The sequence below is a fragment of the Bombina bombina genome, chromosome 8 (assembly GCF_027579735.1).
Source record: "Bombina bombina isolate aBomBom1 chromosome 8, aBomBom1.pri, whole genome shotgun sequence".
NCBI lineage: Eukaryota > Metazoa > Chordata > Amphibia > Anura > Bombinatoridae > Bombina > Bombina bombina.
Window position 1 is genome coordinate 127,406,514 of NC_069506.1, and position 23,586 is coordinate 127,430,099.

At 38.7% G+C, this 23,586-nt stretch overlaps 1 protein-coding gene across 3 annotated transcripts in view; it reads right to left on the reverse strand.

The window, feature by feature from the left end:
* Positions 1 to 349: 349 nt before the first annotated feature.
* The window catches only part of AP5B1 (adaptor related protein complex 5 subunit beta 1), a 75,640-nt gene continuing 52,403 nt past the window's right edge, over positions 350 to 23,586 (reverse strand). For all 3 annotated transcript variants that reach the window (XM_053690571.1, XM_053690570.1, XM_053690569.1), the window contains one exon: positions 350 to 3,934. In XM_053690571.1, coding sequence (XP_053546546.1) covers positions 1,301 to 3,934 — 2,634 coding nt within the window. In that variant the 3' untranslated portion in view covers positions 350 to 1,300. The remainder of the gene's footprint in view (positions 3,935 to 23,586) is intronic.

The window sequence follows — 23,586 nt, forward strand, 5'->3', positions numbered from 1 at the left end:
TAGCCGATGCAGAGAGGGCCACAGAGTGGCTCTCTCTGCATCGGATGGCTAAAAACAGTTATTGCAGGATGCCTCAATATTGAGGTATCACTGCAATAACATGAAAGCAGCTGGAAGCGATCAGGATGGCTTCCACTGCTTTCAAAGACCAATGACGTATGGGGTACGTCCTTGGTCGTTAACTGCATTTTTTTGCAGGACGTACCCCATACGTCGTTGGTCGTTAAGGGGTTAATGCCATTTTTCATTTTCATTTTTTTCATATTATTTATACATTTCATGACATGTTGATAGTCAGTTTTAATCATATTAATGTAATCAGCATTAAAAAAGAAAAAAGCAACACCTGTTGCTGGTCTTTTCTGGGAATTTATTTTCTTAGTAAACCAATTCAACAGCACAGCTGAATGATTTTGAATAATTAATAAGAGGAACATGTGACATTTATTTACCTCATTGTATAAACTAAACCACAGAACATAAGAACAAGTGTGGAATATACAAGGTTAAGTGCTTGTGTAAGATATGTACATATTTGTTTCTGCTGCTAATAAAATACAAATAATCAACAGGGTAATGGAATACACAAGCAAACAGCACATTATAAAAATATTTTTTAAAAATGACTAAACTTACAGAAATATATTTGTTAATATAAGTGTTTAAAAAGAAGTTGCTGTTAGAAAAAAAAAACTGTCAAGTTCACACTGTACATATTCTTACTTCAAATCACTATCTTATTATTGTTATTTTTAAAGGCACATAATACTAAATCACTTGAAAGTAATGCATCATAGTTGTAAAAAGCTGACAGGAAAATATCACCTCAACATCTCTATGTAGAAAAGGAAGATATTTTACCTCACAATTTTCTCAGCTTACCAGAGTAAGTGCTGTGTAAACAGTTATACTTCAGTTACTGTCCAGCTGTAAAAAAAAAAAAAGAAAAGAAAAAAAGAAAGAAATGAACAGCAGCCAATTAGCATCAGCAGTGTGGAGGTCATGAACTGTGATCTCATGATTTCATAGTAAACTTCCTTAAACTGAATAGGGAAATAACAAGGCACGCTCCCTTGCAGGTCCCGCCCTTTACAATGGGGTGTGAATACTTAGGATATTTTGAGGTAAAATATCTTTCTCTTTTACATAGAGATGTTCAGGTGATATTTTCTAGTCAAGTTTTTACAGCTATGCTGCATCACTTTCAAGTGTTTCAACATTTGGGTATCATGTCCCTTTAAATTATTTCTGTGATGTAACATGAAGGTGAGTTTAAATAGGGAAAACATATTTAGGTAAATTATTTCTGTGATGTAACATCAAGAAGGTAAGTGTTTAAATAGGGAAGAAACTTCCAGTTATCTGTCCTAATACTGAATATAGCAGTGCCATCTTGGGCTTTAACAATCATTAATATGTGAAACTGTGGTGGCAAACACAAACCAACCTTGTATACATCAGAGTGGTACGAGATAACAAAGTTGGAAAAATAAGAAAGCATGAGAATGTTGAGTAATTTTTCTGACATCTCATAACAAAATATGCTTTCCTCGCTCTGGCTGGATTCTCCTGGCTGAAATTTTTCCCACAGTCTGTCAAAAAGCTGATGTCCAGCCTCTGGAGACCAAGAAGTTGGCAAAGGTAATGGAATAAACAATTCAGAAAACTTAATGTGCAGTGGTTCCAGCTTTGTACAGTATGTCATACCATCCTGGGTACTGTATGTAGCAGTAACAAGCAAGACAGATGGATAAGGTTCTTTAGGTACTAAATGTATAGATACCTTGGTTGGTTCCTTATCAATTAAGAGGCATGGAATATTAATGCCACTTATAGGCTCATAATTACAATCCGTCAACTCAAACTGAAGCGCAATACAAAAGAGTTTATGATATTTAGGTGCAATGTTCCCTTTAAATGATAAAAGGTATTTCAAAGAAAGTAAACACGAACGGAGGCCATTTAACTGTTCATAATAATCTTCAAGAAAATGGCTGGTTATTAAATTTTCCACTGTTGGATCTTCTGAACAAAACAGAGGACCATTTGAATCCTTACAAATTGGAGACAAGTTAAGTATTGGTTTCTCTGTGTTTTGAATCGTTAGTAGAGTGGAGAAGTTCTCGCTTTCTGTCATAATAGAGGACAGAGACCTTGTTTTAGATTGACTCCCACTTGGCGACATGGTTAATATTTTTCCGAGTTTGTCACTAGAAACATTTGTTAAAAGGATGTAATATAATCTTGCCCGATCTTGAATATCAATGTCTTCAAATCGGTGAACCAGATACTGCAAGAGATTTGCCACATCCATAAACACGGAATTAAGATGTTGATGCTGAAGCACATGCTTACACACAGACAGTATAGCGTTACCTGTCCTCCAGTCCCCTTTCTGACATATATCAGAATGTAAAACAACACGCTTCAGAAAGAGAACTGTACTTTTTTGTGTAATTATATTTTCCTGGGCAACTCTTGAAAGGATCTTAAGGTGCCATTCAAGGAATGTCATATTATGTTTATCAACTGTGAGATCTACAATCTGCTTTTGCAAAGCCTTCAATAAAGAAACTGGCCATGTGTGGAATTCAAGTAAATTCTGCATCTGATTAATAAGGTTGATAAAATATGGTGCTAAGGCGCTGTCACTTTTATATAGCTCTATAAGGCTTTTTGTAAGACTTTCCATGTATTTTTCACAGTAATTAAAATACCTTACAAATAAAAATACTGTGCGAAAAAACGTTGTAGTTATCTCTCTGTTGTTATTCTTATGAACCATGTTATAAAGAGACATCATGTGTTCGAAAAGTAATCCTATTCCCCTCTCAGAATGGAACCCTTCATTTTCAAGGAACACCATACTTAGTAAATTTTGTCTGCATAACATTGTGCTAGAATCATTAAAAATAGTAGGAAACAATGAGGAAGTCATTTGAGGTGTGAGCAGGACAGGTAAATTTTCTTCAGGGTTTGAATTAAGAGGTCGATTTTCTGGAAAATGTAAAAGGCAGTCTAAATAAAAGAGTTTTAATGGTGTACAGAGAAGTGGATGTTGGGTCATGCCTACAAGTCTCTGGAGAAGAAAGTTCTCATCTTCTGCGGTGAACAGACTATCTGTAAAAACTGCTTTCATTTGTAGAATGCTGTGAAAAAATGACACGTCCTTCGTACCAAACAGCCGAACAAGCTGAGACTTAAAAATCACAGGTGATATAGTACGAACCATAGCCACAACTTGAATTATTTGCCAAAACAGAGAATTTTGGGCCACCGGTGTAAAAAGATAGGAGTCTTCTAGAAGAAGAGCTAAAATGGACTTTAATTCTTTTGTTTCAGTATTTGATGGGAGTAGCAGAAACTGTTCACCACAAGCAGGTCGTAGATCCCTCAGATCTTCTGTGGTACTCCAAAAAAAGCTTTCATTACCCATCAGCATACTCTTCAAAGACCCATCTGAAGGACCCTCTTTCTGAGCTAAAATCTGTATTGCATTCTTTAGTGCAACACTGTATAGTAGGGTGTATGACTGATGTACAGGAGAAAACTCATGTTGCTGCAAGGAATACAACTTTTCGATCCTCTGAGAAAGAAATCCAGGGTAACAGGTTTCCAGTTCCCGAAGACATTCACAAGCTGTGATGCGTAGTGGCCTATTAGATATTCCTTGCTTCTTGTCATTGATGTCAGATATAATGAGAAACAACAAGGATGCAAACTCTTGTGCGGTGTTACAGTTAGAATTGAAGTTGTCAGTTGTAATTAAAACTGTTTCAATTGCTAGTAAGAGATGACATCTTAATGTCATACTTTTAACAGAGTTTGATTTCTGCTGTATCATAATCATTAATATCTCCGCTGTATCTTTTGCAGCCTTCTGATCAGGAAAGAGAAGTGATGGGAATTCTAAAAAGAGGTCCAGCATTAAAATCTGTAATAGAAAGCAAAGTTAGCATTAAGACAATATTAAATAAAACAAAATGCTAATATTTATAATTTACAAGATGTATACCAGTACTCCCCTCCCTATTAATCTATTCACATTTAAAGATAAATTAAACTTTATCTTTTAAACTTTTTACTACTAAAAAACAATTGCAGCAAACAAGTTGTTAATTTGTTTTAAAAATTGTTTAGACTTGACTGATATGTTATTTTGTAGCCAGACAACAGAAACATCTTGTATAAGGTGTTTACTGTCCCTTTAAAGAGGGTTCTACAATTAAGTGTCAATAATATGTATAATCAAGGTTTCTTGGTTGTGTTTACACAAAGAGGAGAGGCCTGAAAAACACCTCTAACAACTCTTTTCAGTCGCTATGCAAATACAGGAACATATTTGCAAGTAAATGTGGGAACTAAATCAGAAGTAAATATCTTACTATATGTGTGAGTGTGTATGTATGTAAGTATGTATATATATATATATATATATATATATATATATATATATATGTGTGTGTATTATATATTTACACAAGTATATGTGTGTGTGTATTTACACACACACACACATATATACATATATATATATATATATATATATATATACATATATATATTTATATATATATATATATATATATACACATACACACACACACACATATATACATACATACATATATATATACAAACAGAAAAAAAAAGCAGACACTCTCCGGTATTTGCAAAAAAGGATATTTTTTTAATCCCAAGTAGCGTGACGTTTCGGAGTATTACATCCGTCTTCAGACTTAACAATTTTAGTGAAAAGAAATATCTCCTTATATACACGTTATAATCAATTCACCATTACTCACCCTGACTTCGTGCACAAACTTGCAGTTGTTATAAATGCAGTGGATGCACTACCTGCAATGGATTACAAGACAGACGTTTTTTCCATCATCCCAGGCATAAGAAGTACCTCCATAAGCATAGGATGACGTGTACAACTAGGTATATAGTCTACCAGCTATTTTGTCCATGTAGTTTGTTTTTTGTGGGTAAAACAAGCGACGACCTGAGAACTAGGATGGCAAATCATAGGAGTGCAATACGCACGGCGGTAAAGAACAAAGAAACGGACCAATCTGTTGCTAGGCACTTTTTGCAAAGTGGCCATGTTGTAGCAGATATGCTCTACACTATAATCGATCATGTACCACCTATGCAGAGAGGAGGAGATTGAAATAAAATACTTATGCAAAGAGAAGCTAGATGGACATTCAAACTTGAGACCTTAAAGGAACAGTCTAGTATAAATTACACTTTCATTATTCAGATAGGACTTTTAATTTTAATCAACTTTCCAATTTACTTTTATCATCACATTTGCTTTTTTCTCTTGGTATTCTTAGTTTAAACTAAACATAGGTGGGACGACTTCCGTTGGGGGCGGAGCTGACAGACATGCTGCACAGCTCCAAGCCGGCCAAGAGCGAGAGAACCGCGAAAGTGCCCCACTGCTACTACCCATTTGCCTGGCGAGGTCCAGGGTCTGTCGGAACTATAGGCTGTGTCTGAGCCTTAGCTACGGAAGTCCGTTGTGGCTGTTGTTGCCCAGTGGTTAGAACCACACTCTCCGCCTGAGGGACGCCACAAAAAGAGGAGCCCAGGGTCAGAAACGTGCCTCTGAGAAGCTGTGGGGTGCGAGAGGCTCTGCAGGAATTCCGATTCCCTGGTTGATGCAGCCACTGGTAGGTCGGGGCTGTCAGCTCATGGAGAGATCCGTGGGCGGCGCCTCCTCCTCGCGGTGAATAGCATCATCTGGCTATCGATGGTGAAAGATATTCACTGGATAAGGAAGCTCCTACTCTATTTCAGTGCGCCCTGAAGGTGTGGAGGTTGCTACAAGGATTCGCTACTTGGTTTGTCACATTACTGAAGATATGCAGTGATATCTATCTATATCCTATCTATGGAAGAATGATTCATTAAAAAAGGTCTCAGTATACAGTTGTCGTGGCCTATTGGTGACTTTTCTTTAATTATACCAGAGAAATCTGTTTGGGTGAAGCAAATAAAATATTTGACTTAGTTCAAATCAACGCTCATTTGGATCTGTGTCGGGGAACGGTTTAATCCTTCTAAGAGGCTAAAAAGACATTATAGAAAGATTTAAGTTAGTACTCTGATTGCACCTCCTACGGTTTCCTCCATTAAAGTGGGGTCTGCATGCTTCTTCACTTTCTTTATACCATCCCTGGAAGAAGGGCCTAAACAGGTTTTAAGGAGCACATACAAGGTGCTCAAGAAGAATCTTGGAGGAGTAAAGTATAAGAATTAAAGAAGAACTTATTTTGGGGCTCTCCCTGTGTTAACTTTATATTGTTTATTCTGCTCAGGCTATAAATCTTGTGTATAGTTAAGAGTCATAAAGCTCTGGGTTTAGTAATAATAGGAGTATTGTACACCCTTTAATATTTATAAAGGGTTTAGGCTTATTATTTCTTGCTGTCTGTGTTTCTAAAGTATTTTCTTTATTTAGAAATTAGGCTCTGAGTGCACAGTTTGTTAAATAAAAAATAAAAAAGTAAGGGAAGAGGGGATGTTATCCCTCACACATCACTATTTAAGTCTATATATTTGTAGTTAGGCTTGTAATTAGTCTTAGATATATCACGGTTTGCATTATTTAAATCACATTGTTTATACAACTTCATGTTTTTGTATCACTTGTTTAGTATACACAAAGCTCATGGAAAGATTCATCACACAGGCGAAACAAAATTCTCCCATAATGCCTTCGAAAGTTAAGGACAGGAGGAATAAGAATTCAGATACTACCCTAGAACCTGCTATAGATATTGCTACATCCACTTTTGATATCCAATCCTTATCGCAGTTAGAGGCTATGTTTACTCCACAGTTTGATACTATTAAAAAAGAGCTCAGCAATATATCTACGGATATTGTGACCTTATCAAATGAGGTTAAACAATTTTCATCTAGAATTAATGAGGCAGAAAACAGAATTTCAGACCAAGAGAGTATAGTTCAAAATCAGGAGGTTAAAATTACGAATCTACAATTGCGCCTGGAGGATCTGGAAGATCGCTCCAGACGCAATAGAATTGTCGGCTTACCCGAAACCCCCCAGTATGAGAACCTCATGAAGGTTACTTCTACACTACTCCCCTAAGCTCTAAGTTTCCCGGCGCATCAGCTCCCATTAGCAGTTGAAAGGGCACACAGGGTTGGCCCCAGAAAACCTAGTTCAGGTACCTAAAGCAGAAGAAGAATGTGCATTTTTAAGTTATTGAGATACCAAGACAAAGTAGAATTTCTGAAACTATACAGAAAACTGAGTCATTTATATTTGATAAAAATAAACTTTTATTGTTTCAAGATTTCTCATTTGAAACTTCTTCTAAGAGGAAACAAATGATACCATATTGCACAAAAATGTTTGATAAAGGTATGAAAGCATGGTTAGTTTACCCCGCCAAGATCACAGTGGAAGATAAGGATATCAGACAAACTCTAAATAAGCTCAGGAGTTTATTGACACCATTTAGCTTAAACAGGTACATTTATTTTTAGGCTTGCTGCAAAGTTTATATGAGTAGCTCTATTTTTCTGTGTATCAACAGTTTTGTAGAAGAGTTTTATTATGATTGTCCTCTTCTCTGTAAAAGATATGCTTAGGTTTGCCATATTATGTATAATTAAAGTAGTAGCTCCTGTTTTTTTATTCTGATGGCAATGTTATGTTTTTATTTTTCTTATTTATTTATTTATTTTTTTTTTTACTTCTCTCCCCATCCGGCCCGCCCTGCTTTTTATTTTCATAGACGTTAGGATAAAATATCATGTATTAGTGTGATGCTTGCAAACACAGCTAAGATTAATATTCTTTCTTGGAATGTTGGGGGCATAACATCCCCTAGGAAGCGTAAACTTATTATTAAATATCTTGCAAAGTTTAAGCCCGATGTAGTAATGCTACAGGAAACACATCTTAAAAGAGTTAGAACTTTCTAAATTGAGATGTAAATGGGTAGGGGAAATAGTTGCCGCTCTGGCAGTCAAAAGGAGATCTGGGGTAGCGATTCTTTTTCATAAAAATTTAGATTACAAGATCATAAGATCGGAAACAGATCCAGAAGGAAGGTATATTATCCTACAAGTCCAGCTTAATGGCTGTAATTACACTCTTTGTAATGTATATGGCCCGAATACTTTCTCCCCAGAATTTTGGAATAGTATTACTATTCCCGTTTATTGCGGGTAATTTAATATTGGGTGGGATTTTAATATGGCTCTCTGTCCCGAACTGGACAGACTTTCAACAAAAAATGCAAGAGAATATTATAAAATTGCAAAATATTTTAAAAGATTTTGTCATGAATTAAGCCTGGTAGATATTTGGAGGTTAAAAAAATCCTGATGTGCAAAGTTTTACATGTGAGTAAAAAGTCCATAAGACTTTTTCCAGAATAGACATATTTTTATTTCTAAACCATTGGCCATTTTTAAATCAGAAGCCTGTAGTAATGACATTGTGATATCGGATCATGCAATAATCTCAGTTACGTTCTTAGCCTTAACTACTTCTAAGAATCAAAGCTCTTCGCTTTTTTTCTCCCGCTTCTTAGCAAATAATGCCAGATTCATCAATTGGTTAAAACAGAAGTGGAAGGATTATACAACATTTAATACTGCCAAATTTAATAAAATTGAGACTTTCTGGGAAGCATCTAAGGCTGTGATGAGAGGGGAAATTAAATCTTATCTCTGTAGTTGGAGAAAGAAAGTTTTGGCCACGGACTCTCAATTAGCTGCTCAAGTCAGAAAGGCTTGCAGAAGTTACTATATTGATAAATCCCCTCATAATTGGGACAAATATTGTAAGTTTAAAAAGGGAAAGGGATATGTTCTAAAAGCAAAAAGCGCAGGAAGAGGAACAGAAAATTAATTATCAGTTTAGAGGTATTTATGGCAATTCGGCAAAATATTTGGCTAAACTAATGAAAATTAGAAAGAATAAAAATCTTATTTCAGCTATTAAAGTTGATAATATAAGTTATTCTATTTCTGAGGATATTAATAAAGTGTTCTTTAATGTCTTTCAGCAATTGTATGCAGAACCAGAGGTTGATTTAGATAACCTTACGAATTTCTGGACTAAAATTAAAATGCCAAGGATTCTTGAAGAGGAACTTCAAGTGCTGAATCAGCCTGTTCTAGAGGAAGAGCTCTTAGAAGCTATCCAATCAGCTAGTGCCAATAAGGCCCCAGGACCAGATTGCGTACTGACAGAGTTTTATAAAATCTTAAAAGAGGAAATCAAGATGCCATTAGCTAGATTATTTAATTTCTATTTTCACTCATGTAACGAAATGTCAAGTTATTTTGGCGAAGATTTCCCTTGAGTGGATCGCAGAATTAAATAGTTTTGTATAACTAGATCTAGAAACATTTCTGGTAGCTCCATTTTCTACACTGTACTGCAAAAAAAATTACCTTCTAACATTGCTAAATTGATATCCATAAAAAGTGTTATTTTTGCATGGCATAAAATCTGCAGTGTACAGAAGGTGTCCCCAGCATTTTCGGAGTCTCTCCCGATAATGGGTAATCTGGAGTTTTTTCCAGCTATATCCCAAGATGTATTTAGAAGATGGGCGGATCTTGGTTTACTATATGTGCATCAAATCTTTGTTGCAAATCAAATAATGACTTCAGAGTCTTTTTTCCAAAAGTTTCTTCCTAGGTCTAATCTATATGCTTATTTTCAGTTGCGTCACTTTGTTTTCTCCCAGAAATGGGATATTGAAGCTTTATCTGATTGGTCCAATATCAAGAACGTGATACGTAGATTTTCATTAGGTTTTACTTCAATATCTCTGATTTATGATATTATGCTGGCTAAACAGGGTGAAATATAAGTAAATAAATTGCATAATTTTTGGGCTGTGTTTTTCCCTCTCTAGAGGAGGCTAGGGTAAAACAAAGTTTTTTAGCAATAGATAAATTACAGATTTCTATGTCATGGAAAGAATCGCACATAAAAGTAATTAATAATTATTATTTATCTCCATATAAAATGTCTAGATTCTATTCCTCCCAAACCTTTGGGTGTTCACCTGCTCACTTATTAAAGCTGATATTTTCCACCTGTTTTGGTCCTGCCCTAAAATTCTGCAATTCTGGCAGATTTGGTATTGGTATAGCAAACTTTACATGGATCTGAGACAGTTTACATCTGATGAAATATTTTTTTCTAATAAGTTCTGAGCTCAGACCTAAAAGAATGGTTAAAGTCTTAAATACTATTATTCTCACCACAAGACATCTAATAGTGAAAAGCTGGAAAGACCATGTAGCTCCGAGTTTTTCACTCTTTTTGACAGAAATTCAGCATCAGATCCTGCTTGAATCCTTTCATACGAAATTTTTAGTTGAAACTAGGATAAAAAGCTTCCTTCTGGATTGGCTTCCTGTGACAGACCCTTCTGTCAGGACTGAAGGAGTTAATTGTGTTTAGCTAAGAAACTAATTTCTAAAGACAGAGTTGCTGGCTCCAGCTATAATCTAATTAGTGCTAAGCATTCTATTGTTTGATCACCTCCAGAGAGAAAACGCCTAAGTGATAAGAAGGGCCAAGAGTGTCTTGTGGTTGAAGTGTTTAAGTAATATAATTCTATTGTATCATGTCAAAGGGCTTGTTCCCTCCATGTAATGTACAACAGTCTTTCAACCCCCATCTGGGGGGGGTGTCAAACCTGTATAAATACTAGGCATCTAGCCTTTAATAAAAGTCATTCTGTTTTAAACCTGAAACTGGCTGGGTTGTGAATTGCTGATTCCCTATGCAGGACGTTGTTCCCTGGTATTAACCCTTGGTACACTGTTGGTACCGTAACATTGGTGGCAGCGACGGAATGAACCTTATCGCCCAGAAGAGCAACTACACAAGCCAGTAACCTCAGGAAGAGGGGGATTATTACAATGCTGACTAAGATGGAAAAGAGAAAAGTAAATTTTGCAGTTTTTAAAAACTTCCTGGAAACAGAAGGAGAGATTGATGGGTACCTTGCGGATTTTGAGAGGCAATGTGCACTACACAAGGTACCCGCAGAGGACTGGGTCACGATATTATCTGGAAAATTATCCGGCCGGGCCAGAGAGGCTTTTCGGGCCATTCCAGATGAGGAAGTCAGGGATTATAATACGGTAAAAGAGGCTCTGCTCTCCAGGTATGCGGTTACACCTGAGGCATACCGGAGGCGGTTCAGAGACACTGTTAAATTAGCTGGAGATTCCTACCTTGAGTGGGCATGTAAGGTGCACCGCACAGCAGCTCACTGGATAGCGGGGTGCCAAGCCATATCTGGGGAAGAGGTGCTGCAGCTATTCCTGTTGGAACATTGCTTCGACAAGTTACCCGCAGGAGTTCGAGAGTGGGTTCGGGACCGTAAACCCTCCACCCTGCAGGAAGCGGCTCGCTTGGCAGATGAGTATACGGATGCCCGCAAACTGGACACTGCTACCACTAAGCCCCCTGCTAGAGTGGAGTACAGACCCCCAGTCACCCCAGCAGCTGCCAGTTACCAAACCCCGGCGCACCGCTATACCACACGGCCTCCGGCCACGAACTACCCTCAGAGAGCCCTGTTCAATTTGCGGGGCTACTCACAACCGATTCGATGCTTTGGATGTAAGCAACTAGGGCACAAAAGACCAGAGTGTCCCCTAAACGCAGCGAACCAAGCGCAGTCCTGGAGAAGACCTGCCGGCGGAATCCCACGTAATCCTCAGCCTGCGGCCCGCTACGTAGAGGCGCAAGAATGCTGGAGCATCCTACATGAGGCAGACCTTGTGCAAGCTGCCCACCGGAATAACCGGCAACTGGTTAAAGTGAATGGGAAGAAGGTCAGTGGTCTACGGGATACTGGTGCTACCATGACCTTGCTTCAAAAGAACTTGGTGTCTGAGAAACAGTACACTGGAGACACTGTGGCTGTGAGGGTAGCAAGGGGCGATGTGTTCAGCCTACCTGTTGCCAGGGTACATTTGGATTGGGGAGTGGGCGCTAGACCTGTGAATGTGGGGGTCAAGAAGGACTTACCTGCTGATGTTCTTCTTGGAAATGACTTGGCTCCCCTTGTTTCTGCCTATGCTCCCATGGGTCCCGCTGATGTTAACCCTGTGACTACCCGTGCCCAGATCCGTGCAGCAGAGACTGACCCACCTGCTGCTAAGCCCCAGGACGCTGAGCTCAGTAAATCTCTATCCGCTATTGATATGTGGAGGTCCCGTTACAATGCGCTGATGAAGGAGAAGAGGAGCGCAGAGGAAAAAGCACGTTTAGAACGTGAATCTCTGCTAGACAAGCTGCACCGACAGACTGCAGAAAACACCAGCTTGAGAGTGGGACATGAAACCTTAAAGACAAACTTAGCGACACTTGAGGAGAAGCTGACGCTGGCTCATAGTGAGGTGCAGCAACTCAAGGGCACCCTATGTCAGTATGAAGGGATTGTGGATACCTATAAAGAGCAGGTACAGAAAACTCGTAAAGAAGCTGATGGGATTTTGAAGGACTGTTTAGCCCTAGTCTGGGCACTGAGGAAGTTGAACCCTTCTTTGTATGGACAGGAATTCTCTCTCATAACGGGAATACAGATGGATTGTCCTGGCAAACTGACATGCCTACCACCTCCTAGTCCGGTCATCCCCAGGTTGACCCGCCAAAGGGTCAAGCCGGGTCTGCCGGAGTGTTCCACAACGGGGGAGATATGTGACAGACCCTTCTGTCAGGACTGAAGGAGTTAATTGTGTTTAGCTAAGAAACTAATTTCTAAAGACAGAGTTGCTGGCTCCAGCTATAATCTAATTAGTGCTAAGCATTCTATTGTTTGATCACCTCCAGAGAGAAAACGCCTAAGTGATAAGAAGGGCCAAGAGTGTCTTGTGGTTGAAGTGTTTAAGTAATATAATTCTATTGTATCATGTCAAAGGGCTTGTTCCCTCCATGTAATGTACAACAGTCTTTCAACCCCCATCTGGGGGGGGTGTCAAACCTGTATAAATACTAGGCATCTAGCCTTTAATAAAAGTCATTCTGTTTTAAACCTGAAACTGGCTGGGTTGTGAATTGCTGATTCCCTATGCAGGACGTTGTTCCCTGGTATTAACCCTTGGTACACTGTTGGTACCGTAACACTTCCATTAATCAAATCTTACCCACTCCCAATTCAAAAATGTATTCTCACCCCATTTTAAACTATTTCGTTTGCAGAGCTTGTTATATCTAATCTATTTCTTCCTGCATGGTTGGTGCGAACTAGGGAGGTTGGCCCCTGAATATCAGGCATATATGATTGGACGGAGCGGAAATGTTAGGGACTGATTATCCTCAAGGAGTACTGGTTACCAGCCTATAAGAGATTTAACGAGAATATATTCAGCGGGATGGGGGAGATCCTTTATTTTTTTTCTTCATCTCTATTTAGTCAACAGTGTATGGTTAGTATTTTTCAAATAAAGACATTAGAGTTGGTCATAGGACAGCTGTCAATGGCATATTAGAGCAAATATGAGGCATTATATTTCTTTTTTTTTTATTTTTATAATACTGATGCATTGGTTTATGTGTAAGACATAACTGAAGAAAATGCTGCGTCTTTATTTTTTTTTTTTCCTTGCGTCCTGCAAGGGAAAACGAATGGCTTATGGTTTACATTGTTGGATTATAAATAAAATAATTAAAAAAAAAAAACTAAACATAGGTAGGCTCATATGCTAATTTCTAAGCCTTTGAGGGCTGCCTCTTATCACATGCTTTTTAAATCTCTTTTCAACACAGACAGAAAGTACACGTGGGCCATATAGATAACACTGTGTTCAGCCACAGGGGGTTATTTAAGATTTAGCACAAAACAATGCTAAATTTAAGACAATAGATAATGAACAGTCACAGTCATGTGATCAGGGGGCTGGAAGAAGGTTCCTAGATACAAGGTAATCACAGAGGTAAAAAGTATATTACAGAGGTAAAACGTGTATTATTATAACTGTGTTGGTTATGCAAAACTGGGGAATGGGTAATAAAGGGATTATGTGAAATGAAAGAAAGAAAAGACAGGCGCACAGGGCACAATTCAAGTGTAGAGTTTTTATTATGAAAAATAGACACACAGTTAGAAACACTTACTAGATTAAAAACAAGATATGCATTGAGAGCATATGCTCCTGGGATTATCGCAGCACCTGTGGCACCGGGGGTTAGATGTTCTTCTCCTCTCCGTTCACAATGAGAGCAATTGGGCGGCGGCGTTCCGGATCCTGTCACCCAAACTCTAGTGACACTGGTAGCCAACAGTACTTTATAACTGCTTTCCCATAAAGTCTTTGTTTGGTTTAGATGCCTAACGCGTTTCCCCCGACTCCGGTCGGGCTTTTTCAAAGGCAGAATGGATTGAAACAGGCGCCTGTTTGTTTTAAAGGCGTGTTGACCAATCAGGTTAGAGGTGTGCGCTCATTGTCCAATCGTTACTGGAAGGTGTGTGCGCATATAGGAAAGTCCCGGATTGGGGTTGAAAGCTCGTATGTTATACTCCATTAGGTGCAATCACTAAGCTTAATGCAGAGTTTCATATGGAGGACATATCAAATCTTAAATACAGAAAACAACCATAATACATGTGTGTAAGGCATACACAGAGAACGGACAAACAGACCCAAAATATTATCATTTGTTACAAGCAACAGATATATTGTGTATTGAAACATATTATAAGGATAAACTACGGGTATGCATTGTGTGTTTAAAATACTACCTCTGGGATCCCTAATTATCATATTGGGGGTTATAGACGATCTTTCATGTGTTTTGTTAGTGTATATAACTGATATACAGCCCTAATGAGGATTTCTATAATAAGCCTAAACTGGAACATATATGGAAAACAAAACAATAATAGTAAAAAATTGACACTATAAAGGACAAGGTAAAAATATAAATATAAATATAAAAACTTGTAGAGTTCTGTCCTTATTAATTCCTAAATTCATAAGAACTATATAGAATAGGTTTATTTTTAAGATCATCATTTCCATGTAGTAACATTATTCCCATAAACAAAATTTATGGAATCATTTGCTATAAATATATATAAAAATTAAAAATTAAAATAAAAATAATCTTGTCTATACGTTTAGAAAAGAAGAGTTATCCAGTTAACAATCCTCTATTTATTTATTTAAATTACCCAATCCACATATAATTTTAAAGTCATTTTAGAACTCTACAAGTTTTTATATTTATATTTTTACCTTGTCCTTTATAGTGTCAATTTTTTACTATTATTGTTTTGTTTTCCATATATGTTCCAGTTTAGGCTTATTATAGAAATCCTCATTAGGGCTATATATCAGTTATATACACTAACAAAACACATGAAAGATCGTCTATAACCCTTAATATGATAATTAGGGATCCCAGAGGTAGTATTTTAAACACACAATGCATACCCGTAGTTTATCCTTATAATATGTTTCAATACACAATATATCTGTTGCTTGTAACAAATGATAATATTTTGGGTCTGTTTGTCCGTTCTCTGTGTATGCCTTACACACATGTATTATGGTTGTTTTCTGTATTTAAGATTTGATATGTCCTCCATATGAAACTCTGCATTAAGCTTAGTGATTGCACCTAATGGAGTATAACATACGAGCTTTTAACCCCAATCCGGGACTTTCCTATATGCGCACACACCTTCCAGTAACGATTGGACAATGAGCGCACACCTCTAACCTGATTGGTCAACACGCCTTTAAAACAAACAGGCGCCTGTTTCAATCCATTCTGCCTTTGAAAAAGCCCGACCGGAGTCGGGGGAAACGCGTTAGGCATCTAAACCAAACAAAGACTTTATGGGAAAGCAGTTATAAAGTACTGTTGGCTACCAGTGTCACTAGAGTTTGGGTGACAGGATCCGGAACACCGCCGCCCAATTGCTCTCATTGTGAACGGAGAGGAGAAGAACATCTAACCCCCGGTGCCACAGGTGCTGCGATAATCCCAGGAGCATATGCTCTCAATGCATATCTTGTTTTTAATCTAGTAAGTGTTTCTAACTGTGTGTCTATTTTTCATAATAAAAACTCTACACTTGAATTGTGCCCTGTGCGCCTGTCTTTTCTTTCTTTCATTTCATGTAACTACATCTGAGCCGAGACCAGTGGGATTGCTGGCTGGGAACAGGCGGCACTTCAGCGGCACTGCAATCAAAATAGAATTGCTTCTGTATGGTTCATTTGAACATTATCCCTCACCAACTCAGGATCATCTGCAAAATATAAGAAAACTCTCTGCTTTAATATTCAAGGTACCGTCCCAATCCTAACAGAATTTCAAAAACTGTTCATTCTAAGTCTAAGTGTGACAGGGGACTATAAAATGATAAAATCCCATTTCATGACTGTGATTATATCTATGGACTTTTGGTAAACACAAATTTCCAGTTTTGTCTACTAGGGTATAATCTAATCATTTATTTACAACATTTTGTTATTTATTTATTGTATTATTATTACTATTATGCTTTTTATTTTGATTTCTTATTTAATATTTATCCAATTTTAGAAGTTTTTTTTAGAATCCTCAGTTTTAAACTGCTTACATAGTTTTTTTATTATATTTAAAGGTGTTTTTATCGTTAGACAAATTTCCATTATACCATCATATTGGTAATAATAGATAATAATCAATAAGAAAATTGGGTTCATTCAGAACATAAGCGCATAAAATCACAACCAGTGTTTTGTTTAATAAAGGGATTATCTATCTTTTAAAACAATAACAATTCTACGGTAGACTGTCCCTTTAGGGCCTAAGGGTTTAAACACCAAAATAGAATGGCATAGTTTTATGTAGCTTAATGTGTCTTTATGTGCTACTCAGACAGGCCCTTTAGTTACATTAGTATAGATGTTCTTTTGATACTCTGTGACTATTAGCTTAATATAAATCTGATCCGGTCTGTTATATGTAGATATGTAATATTTACAACTATATTTCGTATCTGTCATTTAGCTCTAATATCCATATTATGTAGTATTAGCTCTATGTAACTTTACTAACTCTATGTAACCTCACTATAGTAATACTATTAATAAGCCTCTATACAATTAATAAGCCTCGGTACTTATAATGAGATGGATCCGTTTTACAAGTTGACTTGCATCCATGCCTTCTGAGCTAGTTATTTAGCAGTCTAGCGAGTGGAATTGTACAGCCTGGATAATGTTTTTGATTTATGTGATTGGTTTTAATCTTTTTGTGCTATAGGTTTCCTTACGCTGTAGTTCTAGTTAATATGATAGATATAGTTATAAGTATTTGTTTAGTCACCAGATAGATATTGTCTAAGATACAAGTTATCACAATTAATGTTGTTTACTTGACCCGGCACGTTAGTATGGCAACATACGGCGCCCGGTAGTGACGCAAGTTATGCACCTAGTGACTGCTGCAAGTTTGTGCACGAAGTCAGGGTGAGTAATGGTGAATTGATTATAACATGTGTATATAAGGAGATGTTTGTTTTCACTAAAATTGTTAAGTCTAAAGACGGAGGTAATACTCCGAAACGCCACGCTACTTGGGATTAAAAGATATCCTTTTTTGCAAATATCGGAGAGTGCCTGCTTTTTTCCTGTTTGTATGTTTGGTTTTCTGCAGCACCCCGGTCACTGAATTGAGAGTGCCATACCTGCTTGGAGATATATATATATATATATATATATATATATATATATATATATAGATATATATATAGAGAGATATATATATATATATATATATATATATATATATATATATATATACACACATATACACACACACACACACATATAAATATACATATGTAAATATATAATACACACACATATACTTGTGTAAAACATAATTTATGCTTACCTGATAAATTCCTTTCTTCTGTAGTGTGATCAGTCCACGGGTCATCATTACTTCTGGGATATTACTCCTCCCCAACAGGAAGTGCAAGAGGATTCACCCAGCAGAGCTGCATATAGCTCCTCCCCTCTACGTCACTCCCAGTCATTCGACCAAGGACCAACGAGAAAGGAAAAGCCAAGGGTGAAGTGGTGACTGGAGTATAAATTAAAAAATATTTACCTGCCTTAAAAACAGGGCGGGCCGTGGACTGATCACACTACAGAAGAAAGGAATTTATCAGGTAAGCATAAATTATGTTTTCTTCTGTTAAGTGTGATCAGTCCACGGGTCATCATTACTTCTGGGATACCAATACCAAAGCAAAAGTACACGGATGACGGGAGGGATAGGCAGGCTCTTTATACAGAAGGAACCACTGCCTGAAGAACCTTTCTCCCAAAAATAGCCTCCGATGAAGCAAAAGTGTCAAATTTGTAAAATTTGGAAAAAGTATGAAGCGAAGACCAAGTTGCAGCCTTGCAAATCTGTTCAACAGAGGCCTCATTCTTGAAGGCCCAAGTGGAAGCCACAGCTCTAGTAGAATGAGCTGTAATTCTTTCAGGAGGCTGCTGTCCAGCAGTCTCATAAGCTAAACGAATTATGCTACGAAGCCAAAAAGAAAGAGAGGTAGCGGAAGCTTTTTGACCTCTCCTCTGCCCAGAGTAAATGACAAACAGAGAAGACGTTTGTCGAAATTCCTTAGTTGCCTGTAAGTAAAATTTTAGAGCACGGACTACATCCAGGTTGTGCAGTAGACGTTCCTTCTTTGAAGAAGGATTTGGGCATAAAGAAGGAACAACAATCTCTTGATTGATATTCCTGTTAGTAACTACCTTAGGTAAGAACCCAGGTTTAGTACGCAGGACTACCTTATCCGAATGAAAAATCAAATAAGGAGAATCACAATGTAAGGCTGATAATTCAGAGACTCTTCGAGCCGAGGAAATAGCCATTAAAAATAGAACTTTCCAAGATAACAACTTTATATCAATGGAATGAAGGGGTTCAAACGGAACGCCCTGTAAAACATTAAGAACAAGGTTTAAACTCCATGGTGGAGCAACAGTTTTAAACACAGGCTTAATCCTGGCCAAAGCCTGACAAAAAGCCTGGACGTCAGGAACTTCTGACAGACGTTTGTGTAACAGAATGGACAGAGCTGAGATCTGTCCCTTTAAAGAACTAGCAGATAAACCCTTTTCTAAACCTTCTTGTAGAAAAGACAATATCCTAGGAATCCTAACCTTACTCCAAGAGTAACCTTTGGATTCACACCAATATAGGTATTTACGCCATATCTTATGGTAAATCTTTCTGGTAACAGGTTTCCTAGCCTGTATTAAGGTATCAATAACTGACTCAGAAAACCCACGTCTTGATAAAATCAAGCGTTCAATTTCCAAGCAGTCAGCTTCAGAGAAGTTAGATTTTGATGTTTGAAGGGACCCTGTATCAGAAGGTCCTGATTCAGAGGTAGAGACCAAGGTGGACAGGATGACATGTCCACCAGGTCTGCATACCAAGTCCTGCGTGGCCACGCAGGTGCTATTAGAATCACTGATGCTCTCTCTTGTTTGATTCTGGCAATCAATCGAGGAAGCAACGGGAAGGGTGGAAACACGTAAGCCATCCTGAAGTCCCAAGGTGCTGTCAGAGAATCTATCAGGACTGCTCCTGGATCCCTGGATCTGGACCCGTAACGAGGAAGCTTGGCGTTCTGTCGAGACGCCATGAGATCTATCTCTGGTTTGCCCCAACGTCTAAGTATTTGGGCAAAGACCTCCGGATGAAGTTCCCACTCCCCCGGATGAAAAGTCTGACGACTTAAGAAATCCGCCTCCCAGTTCTCCACTCCCGGGATGTGGATTGCTGACAGGTGGCAAGAGTGAGACTCTGCCCAGCGAATTATCTTTGATACTTCCATCATAGCTAGGGAGCTTCTTGTCCCTCCCTGATGGTTGATGTAAGCTACAGTCGTGATGTTGTCCGACTGAAACCTGATGAACCCCCGAGTTGTCAACTGGGGCCAAGCCAGGAGGGCATTGAGAACTGCTCTCAATTCCAGAATGTTTATTGGCAGGAGACTCTCCTCCTGACTCCATTGTCCCTGAGCCTTCAGAGAATTCCAGACGGCACCCCAACCTAGAAGGCTGGCGTCTGTTGTTACAATTGTCCAGTCTGGTCTGCTGAATGGCATCCCCCTGGACAGATGTGGCCGAGAAAGCCACCATAGAAGAGAATTTCTGGTCTCTTGATCTAGATTCAGAGAAGGGGATAAGTCTGAGTAATCCCCATTCCACTGACTTAGCATGCACAGTTGCAGTGGTCTGAGGTGTAAGCGTGCAAAGGGTACTATGTCCATTGCCGCTACCATTAAGCCGATTACCTCCATGCATTGAGCCACTGACGGGTGTTGAATGGAATGAAGGGTGCGGCAAGCACTTTGAAGTCTTGTTAGCCTGTCCTCTGTCAGGTAAATCTTCATTTCTACAGAATCTATAAGAGTCCCCAGGAAGGGAACTCTTGTGAGTGGAACGAGTGAACTTTTCTTTTCGTTCACCTTCCATCCATGTGACCTTAGAAATGCCAGCACTAACTCTGTATGAGACTTGGCAGTTTGAAAGCTTGAAGCTTGTATCAGAATGTCGTCTAGGTATGGAGCTACCGAGATTCCCCGTGGTCTTAGTACCGCCAGAAGAGCACCCAGAACCTTTGTGAAGATTCTTGGAGCTGTAGCCAATCCGAATGGAAGAGCCACAAACTGGTAATGCCTGTCTAGGAAGGCAAACCTTAGGTACCGATAATGATCTTTGTGAATCGGTATGTGAAGGTAAGCATCTTTTAAATCTACAGTGGCCATGTACTGACCTTCTTGGATCATAGGTAAAATTGTCCGAATAGTCTCCATCTTGAACGATGGAACTCTTAGGAATTTGTTTAGGATCTTTAAGTCCAGGATTGGTCTGAAAGTTCCCTCTTTTTTGGGAACCACAAACAGATTTGAGTAAAACCCCTGTCCCTGTTCTGATCGTGGAACTGGATGGATTACTCCCATTAACAAGAGCTCTTGTACGCAGCGTAGAAACGCCTCTTTCTTTGTCTGGATTGTTGACAATCTTGACAGATGAAATCTCTCTCTTGGAGGAGAGTATTTGAAGTCCAGAAGGTATCCCTGAGATATTATCTCTAGCGCCCAGGGATCCTGAACATCTCTTGCCCAAGCCTGGGCGAAGAGAGAAAGTCTGCCCCCCACTAGATCCGATCCCGGATCGGGGGCCCTCAATTCATGCTGTTTTAGGGGCAGCAGCAGGTTTCCTAGTCTGCTTGCCCTTGTTCCAGGACTGGTTAGGTTTCCAGCCTTGTCTGTAGCGAGCAACAGCTCCTTCCTGTTTTGGTGCAGAGGAAGTTGATGCTGCTCCTGCTTTGAAATTACGAAAGGAACGAAAATTAGACTGTCTAGTCTTGGCTTTGGCTTTGTCCTGAGGCAGGGCATGGCCTTTACCTCCTGTAATGTCAGCGATAATCTCTTTCAACCCGGGCCCGAATAAGGTCTGCCCTTTGAAAGGTATATTAAGCAATTTAGACTTAGAAGTAACATCAGCTGACCAGGATTTTAGCCACAGCGCCCTGCGTGCCTGAATGGCGAATCCTGAATTCTTCGCCGTAAGTTTAGTAAGATGTACTACGGCCTCCGAAATGAATGAATTAGCTAGTTTAAGGACTCTAAGCCTGTCCGTAATGTCGTCCAGAGTAGCTGAACCAATGTTCTCTTCCAGAGACTCAATCCAGAATGCCGCTGCAGCCGTGATCGGCGCAATGCATGCAAGGGGTTGCAATATAAAACCTTGTTGAACAAACATTTTCTTAAGGTAACCCTCTAACTTTTTATCCATTGGATCTGAAAAAGCACAGCTATCCTCCACCGGGATAGTGGTACGCTTAACTAAGGTAGAAACTGCTCCCTCCACCTTAGGGACCGTTTGCCATAAGTCCCTTGTGGTGGCGTCTATTGGAAACATTTTTCTAAATATCAGAGGGGGTGAGAACGGCACACCGGGTCTATCCCACTCCTTAGTAACAATTTCAGTAAGTCTCTTAGGTATAGGAAAAACCTCAGTACTCGTCGGTACCGCAAAATATTTATCCAAAATATTTATTGCAACTGTGTTACAATCATTCAGAGCCGCTAACACCTCCCCTAGTAATACACGGAGGTTTTCCAGTTTAAATTTAAAATTTGAAATATCTGAATCCAGTCTGTTTGGATCAGAACCGTCACCCACAGAATGAAGTTCTCCGTCCTCATGTTCTGCCACCTGTGACGCAGTGTCTGACATGGCCCTAATATTATCAGCGCACTCTGTTCTCACCCCAGAGTGATCACGCTTACCTCTTAGTTCTGGTAATTTAGCCAAAACCTCAGTCATAACAGTAGCCATATCCTGTAATGTGATTTGTAATGGCCGCCCAGATGTACTCGGCGCTACAATATCACGCACCTCCCTCTGAGCGGGAGATGTAGGTACTGACACGTGAGGCGAGTTAGTCGGCATAACTCTCCCCTCGTTGTTTGGTGAAATTTGTTCAATTTGTACAGATTGATTTTTATTTAAAGTAGCATCAATACAGTTAGTACATAAATTTCTATTGGGCTCCACTTTGGCATTGCAACAAATGACACAGGTATCATCCTCTGAATCAGACATGTTTAACACACTAGCAAATAAACTTGCAACTTGGAAATACAATTCAATTAGAATAATATTAAAACGTACTGTGCCTTTAAGAAGCACAGAAGATCTATGACAGTTGAAAATTAATAAATTGAAACAGTTATAGCCTCAATCCTTGTAAACAACACAACTTTAGCAAAGGTTTAATCCCATTAGCAAAGATAACAAATTCTGAAAGCAGGAAACAAATTACAGAATAAACGTTTTTTATCTCAGTCAAACTATAATTCTCACAGCTCTGCTGAGAGAAATTACCTCCCTCAAAATAAGTTTTGAAGACCCCTGAGCTCTGTAGAGATGAACCGGATCATGCAGGGAATACAATGAGTTGCTGACTGAAATATTTGATGCATAGTAAAAGCGCCAAAAAACGGCCCCTCCCCCTCACACACAGCAGTGAGGGAGAACAGAAACTGTCAGAAAACAGATTAAGCAACTGCCAAGTGGAAAAATAGTGCCCAAACATTTATTCACTCAGTACCTCAGCAAATGAAAACGATTTTACATTCCAGCAAAAACGTTAAACATAATCTCTAGTTATTAAACAGCTTTATGTATTTCTTACAGTGTAATTCTAGTGAAGTACCATTCCCCAGAATACTGAAGTGAAAAGTATACATACATGACATTATATCGGTATGGCAGGATTTTCTTATCAATTCCATTGTCAGAAAATAAAAACTGCTACATACCTCTATGCAGATTCATCTGCCCGCTGTCCCCTGATCTGAAGTTTACCTCTCCTCAGATGGCCGAGAAACAGCAATATGATCTTAACTACTCCGGCTAAAATCATAACAAAAACTCTGGTAGATTCTTCTTCAAACTCTGCCAGAGAGATAATAACACACTCCGGTGCTATTTTAAAATAACAAACTTTTGATTGAA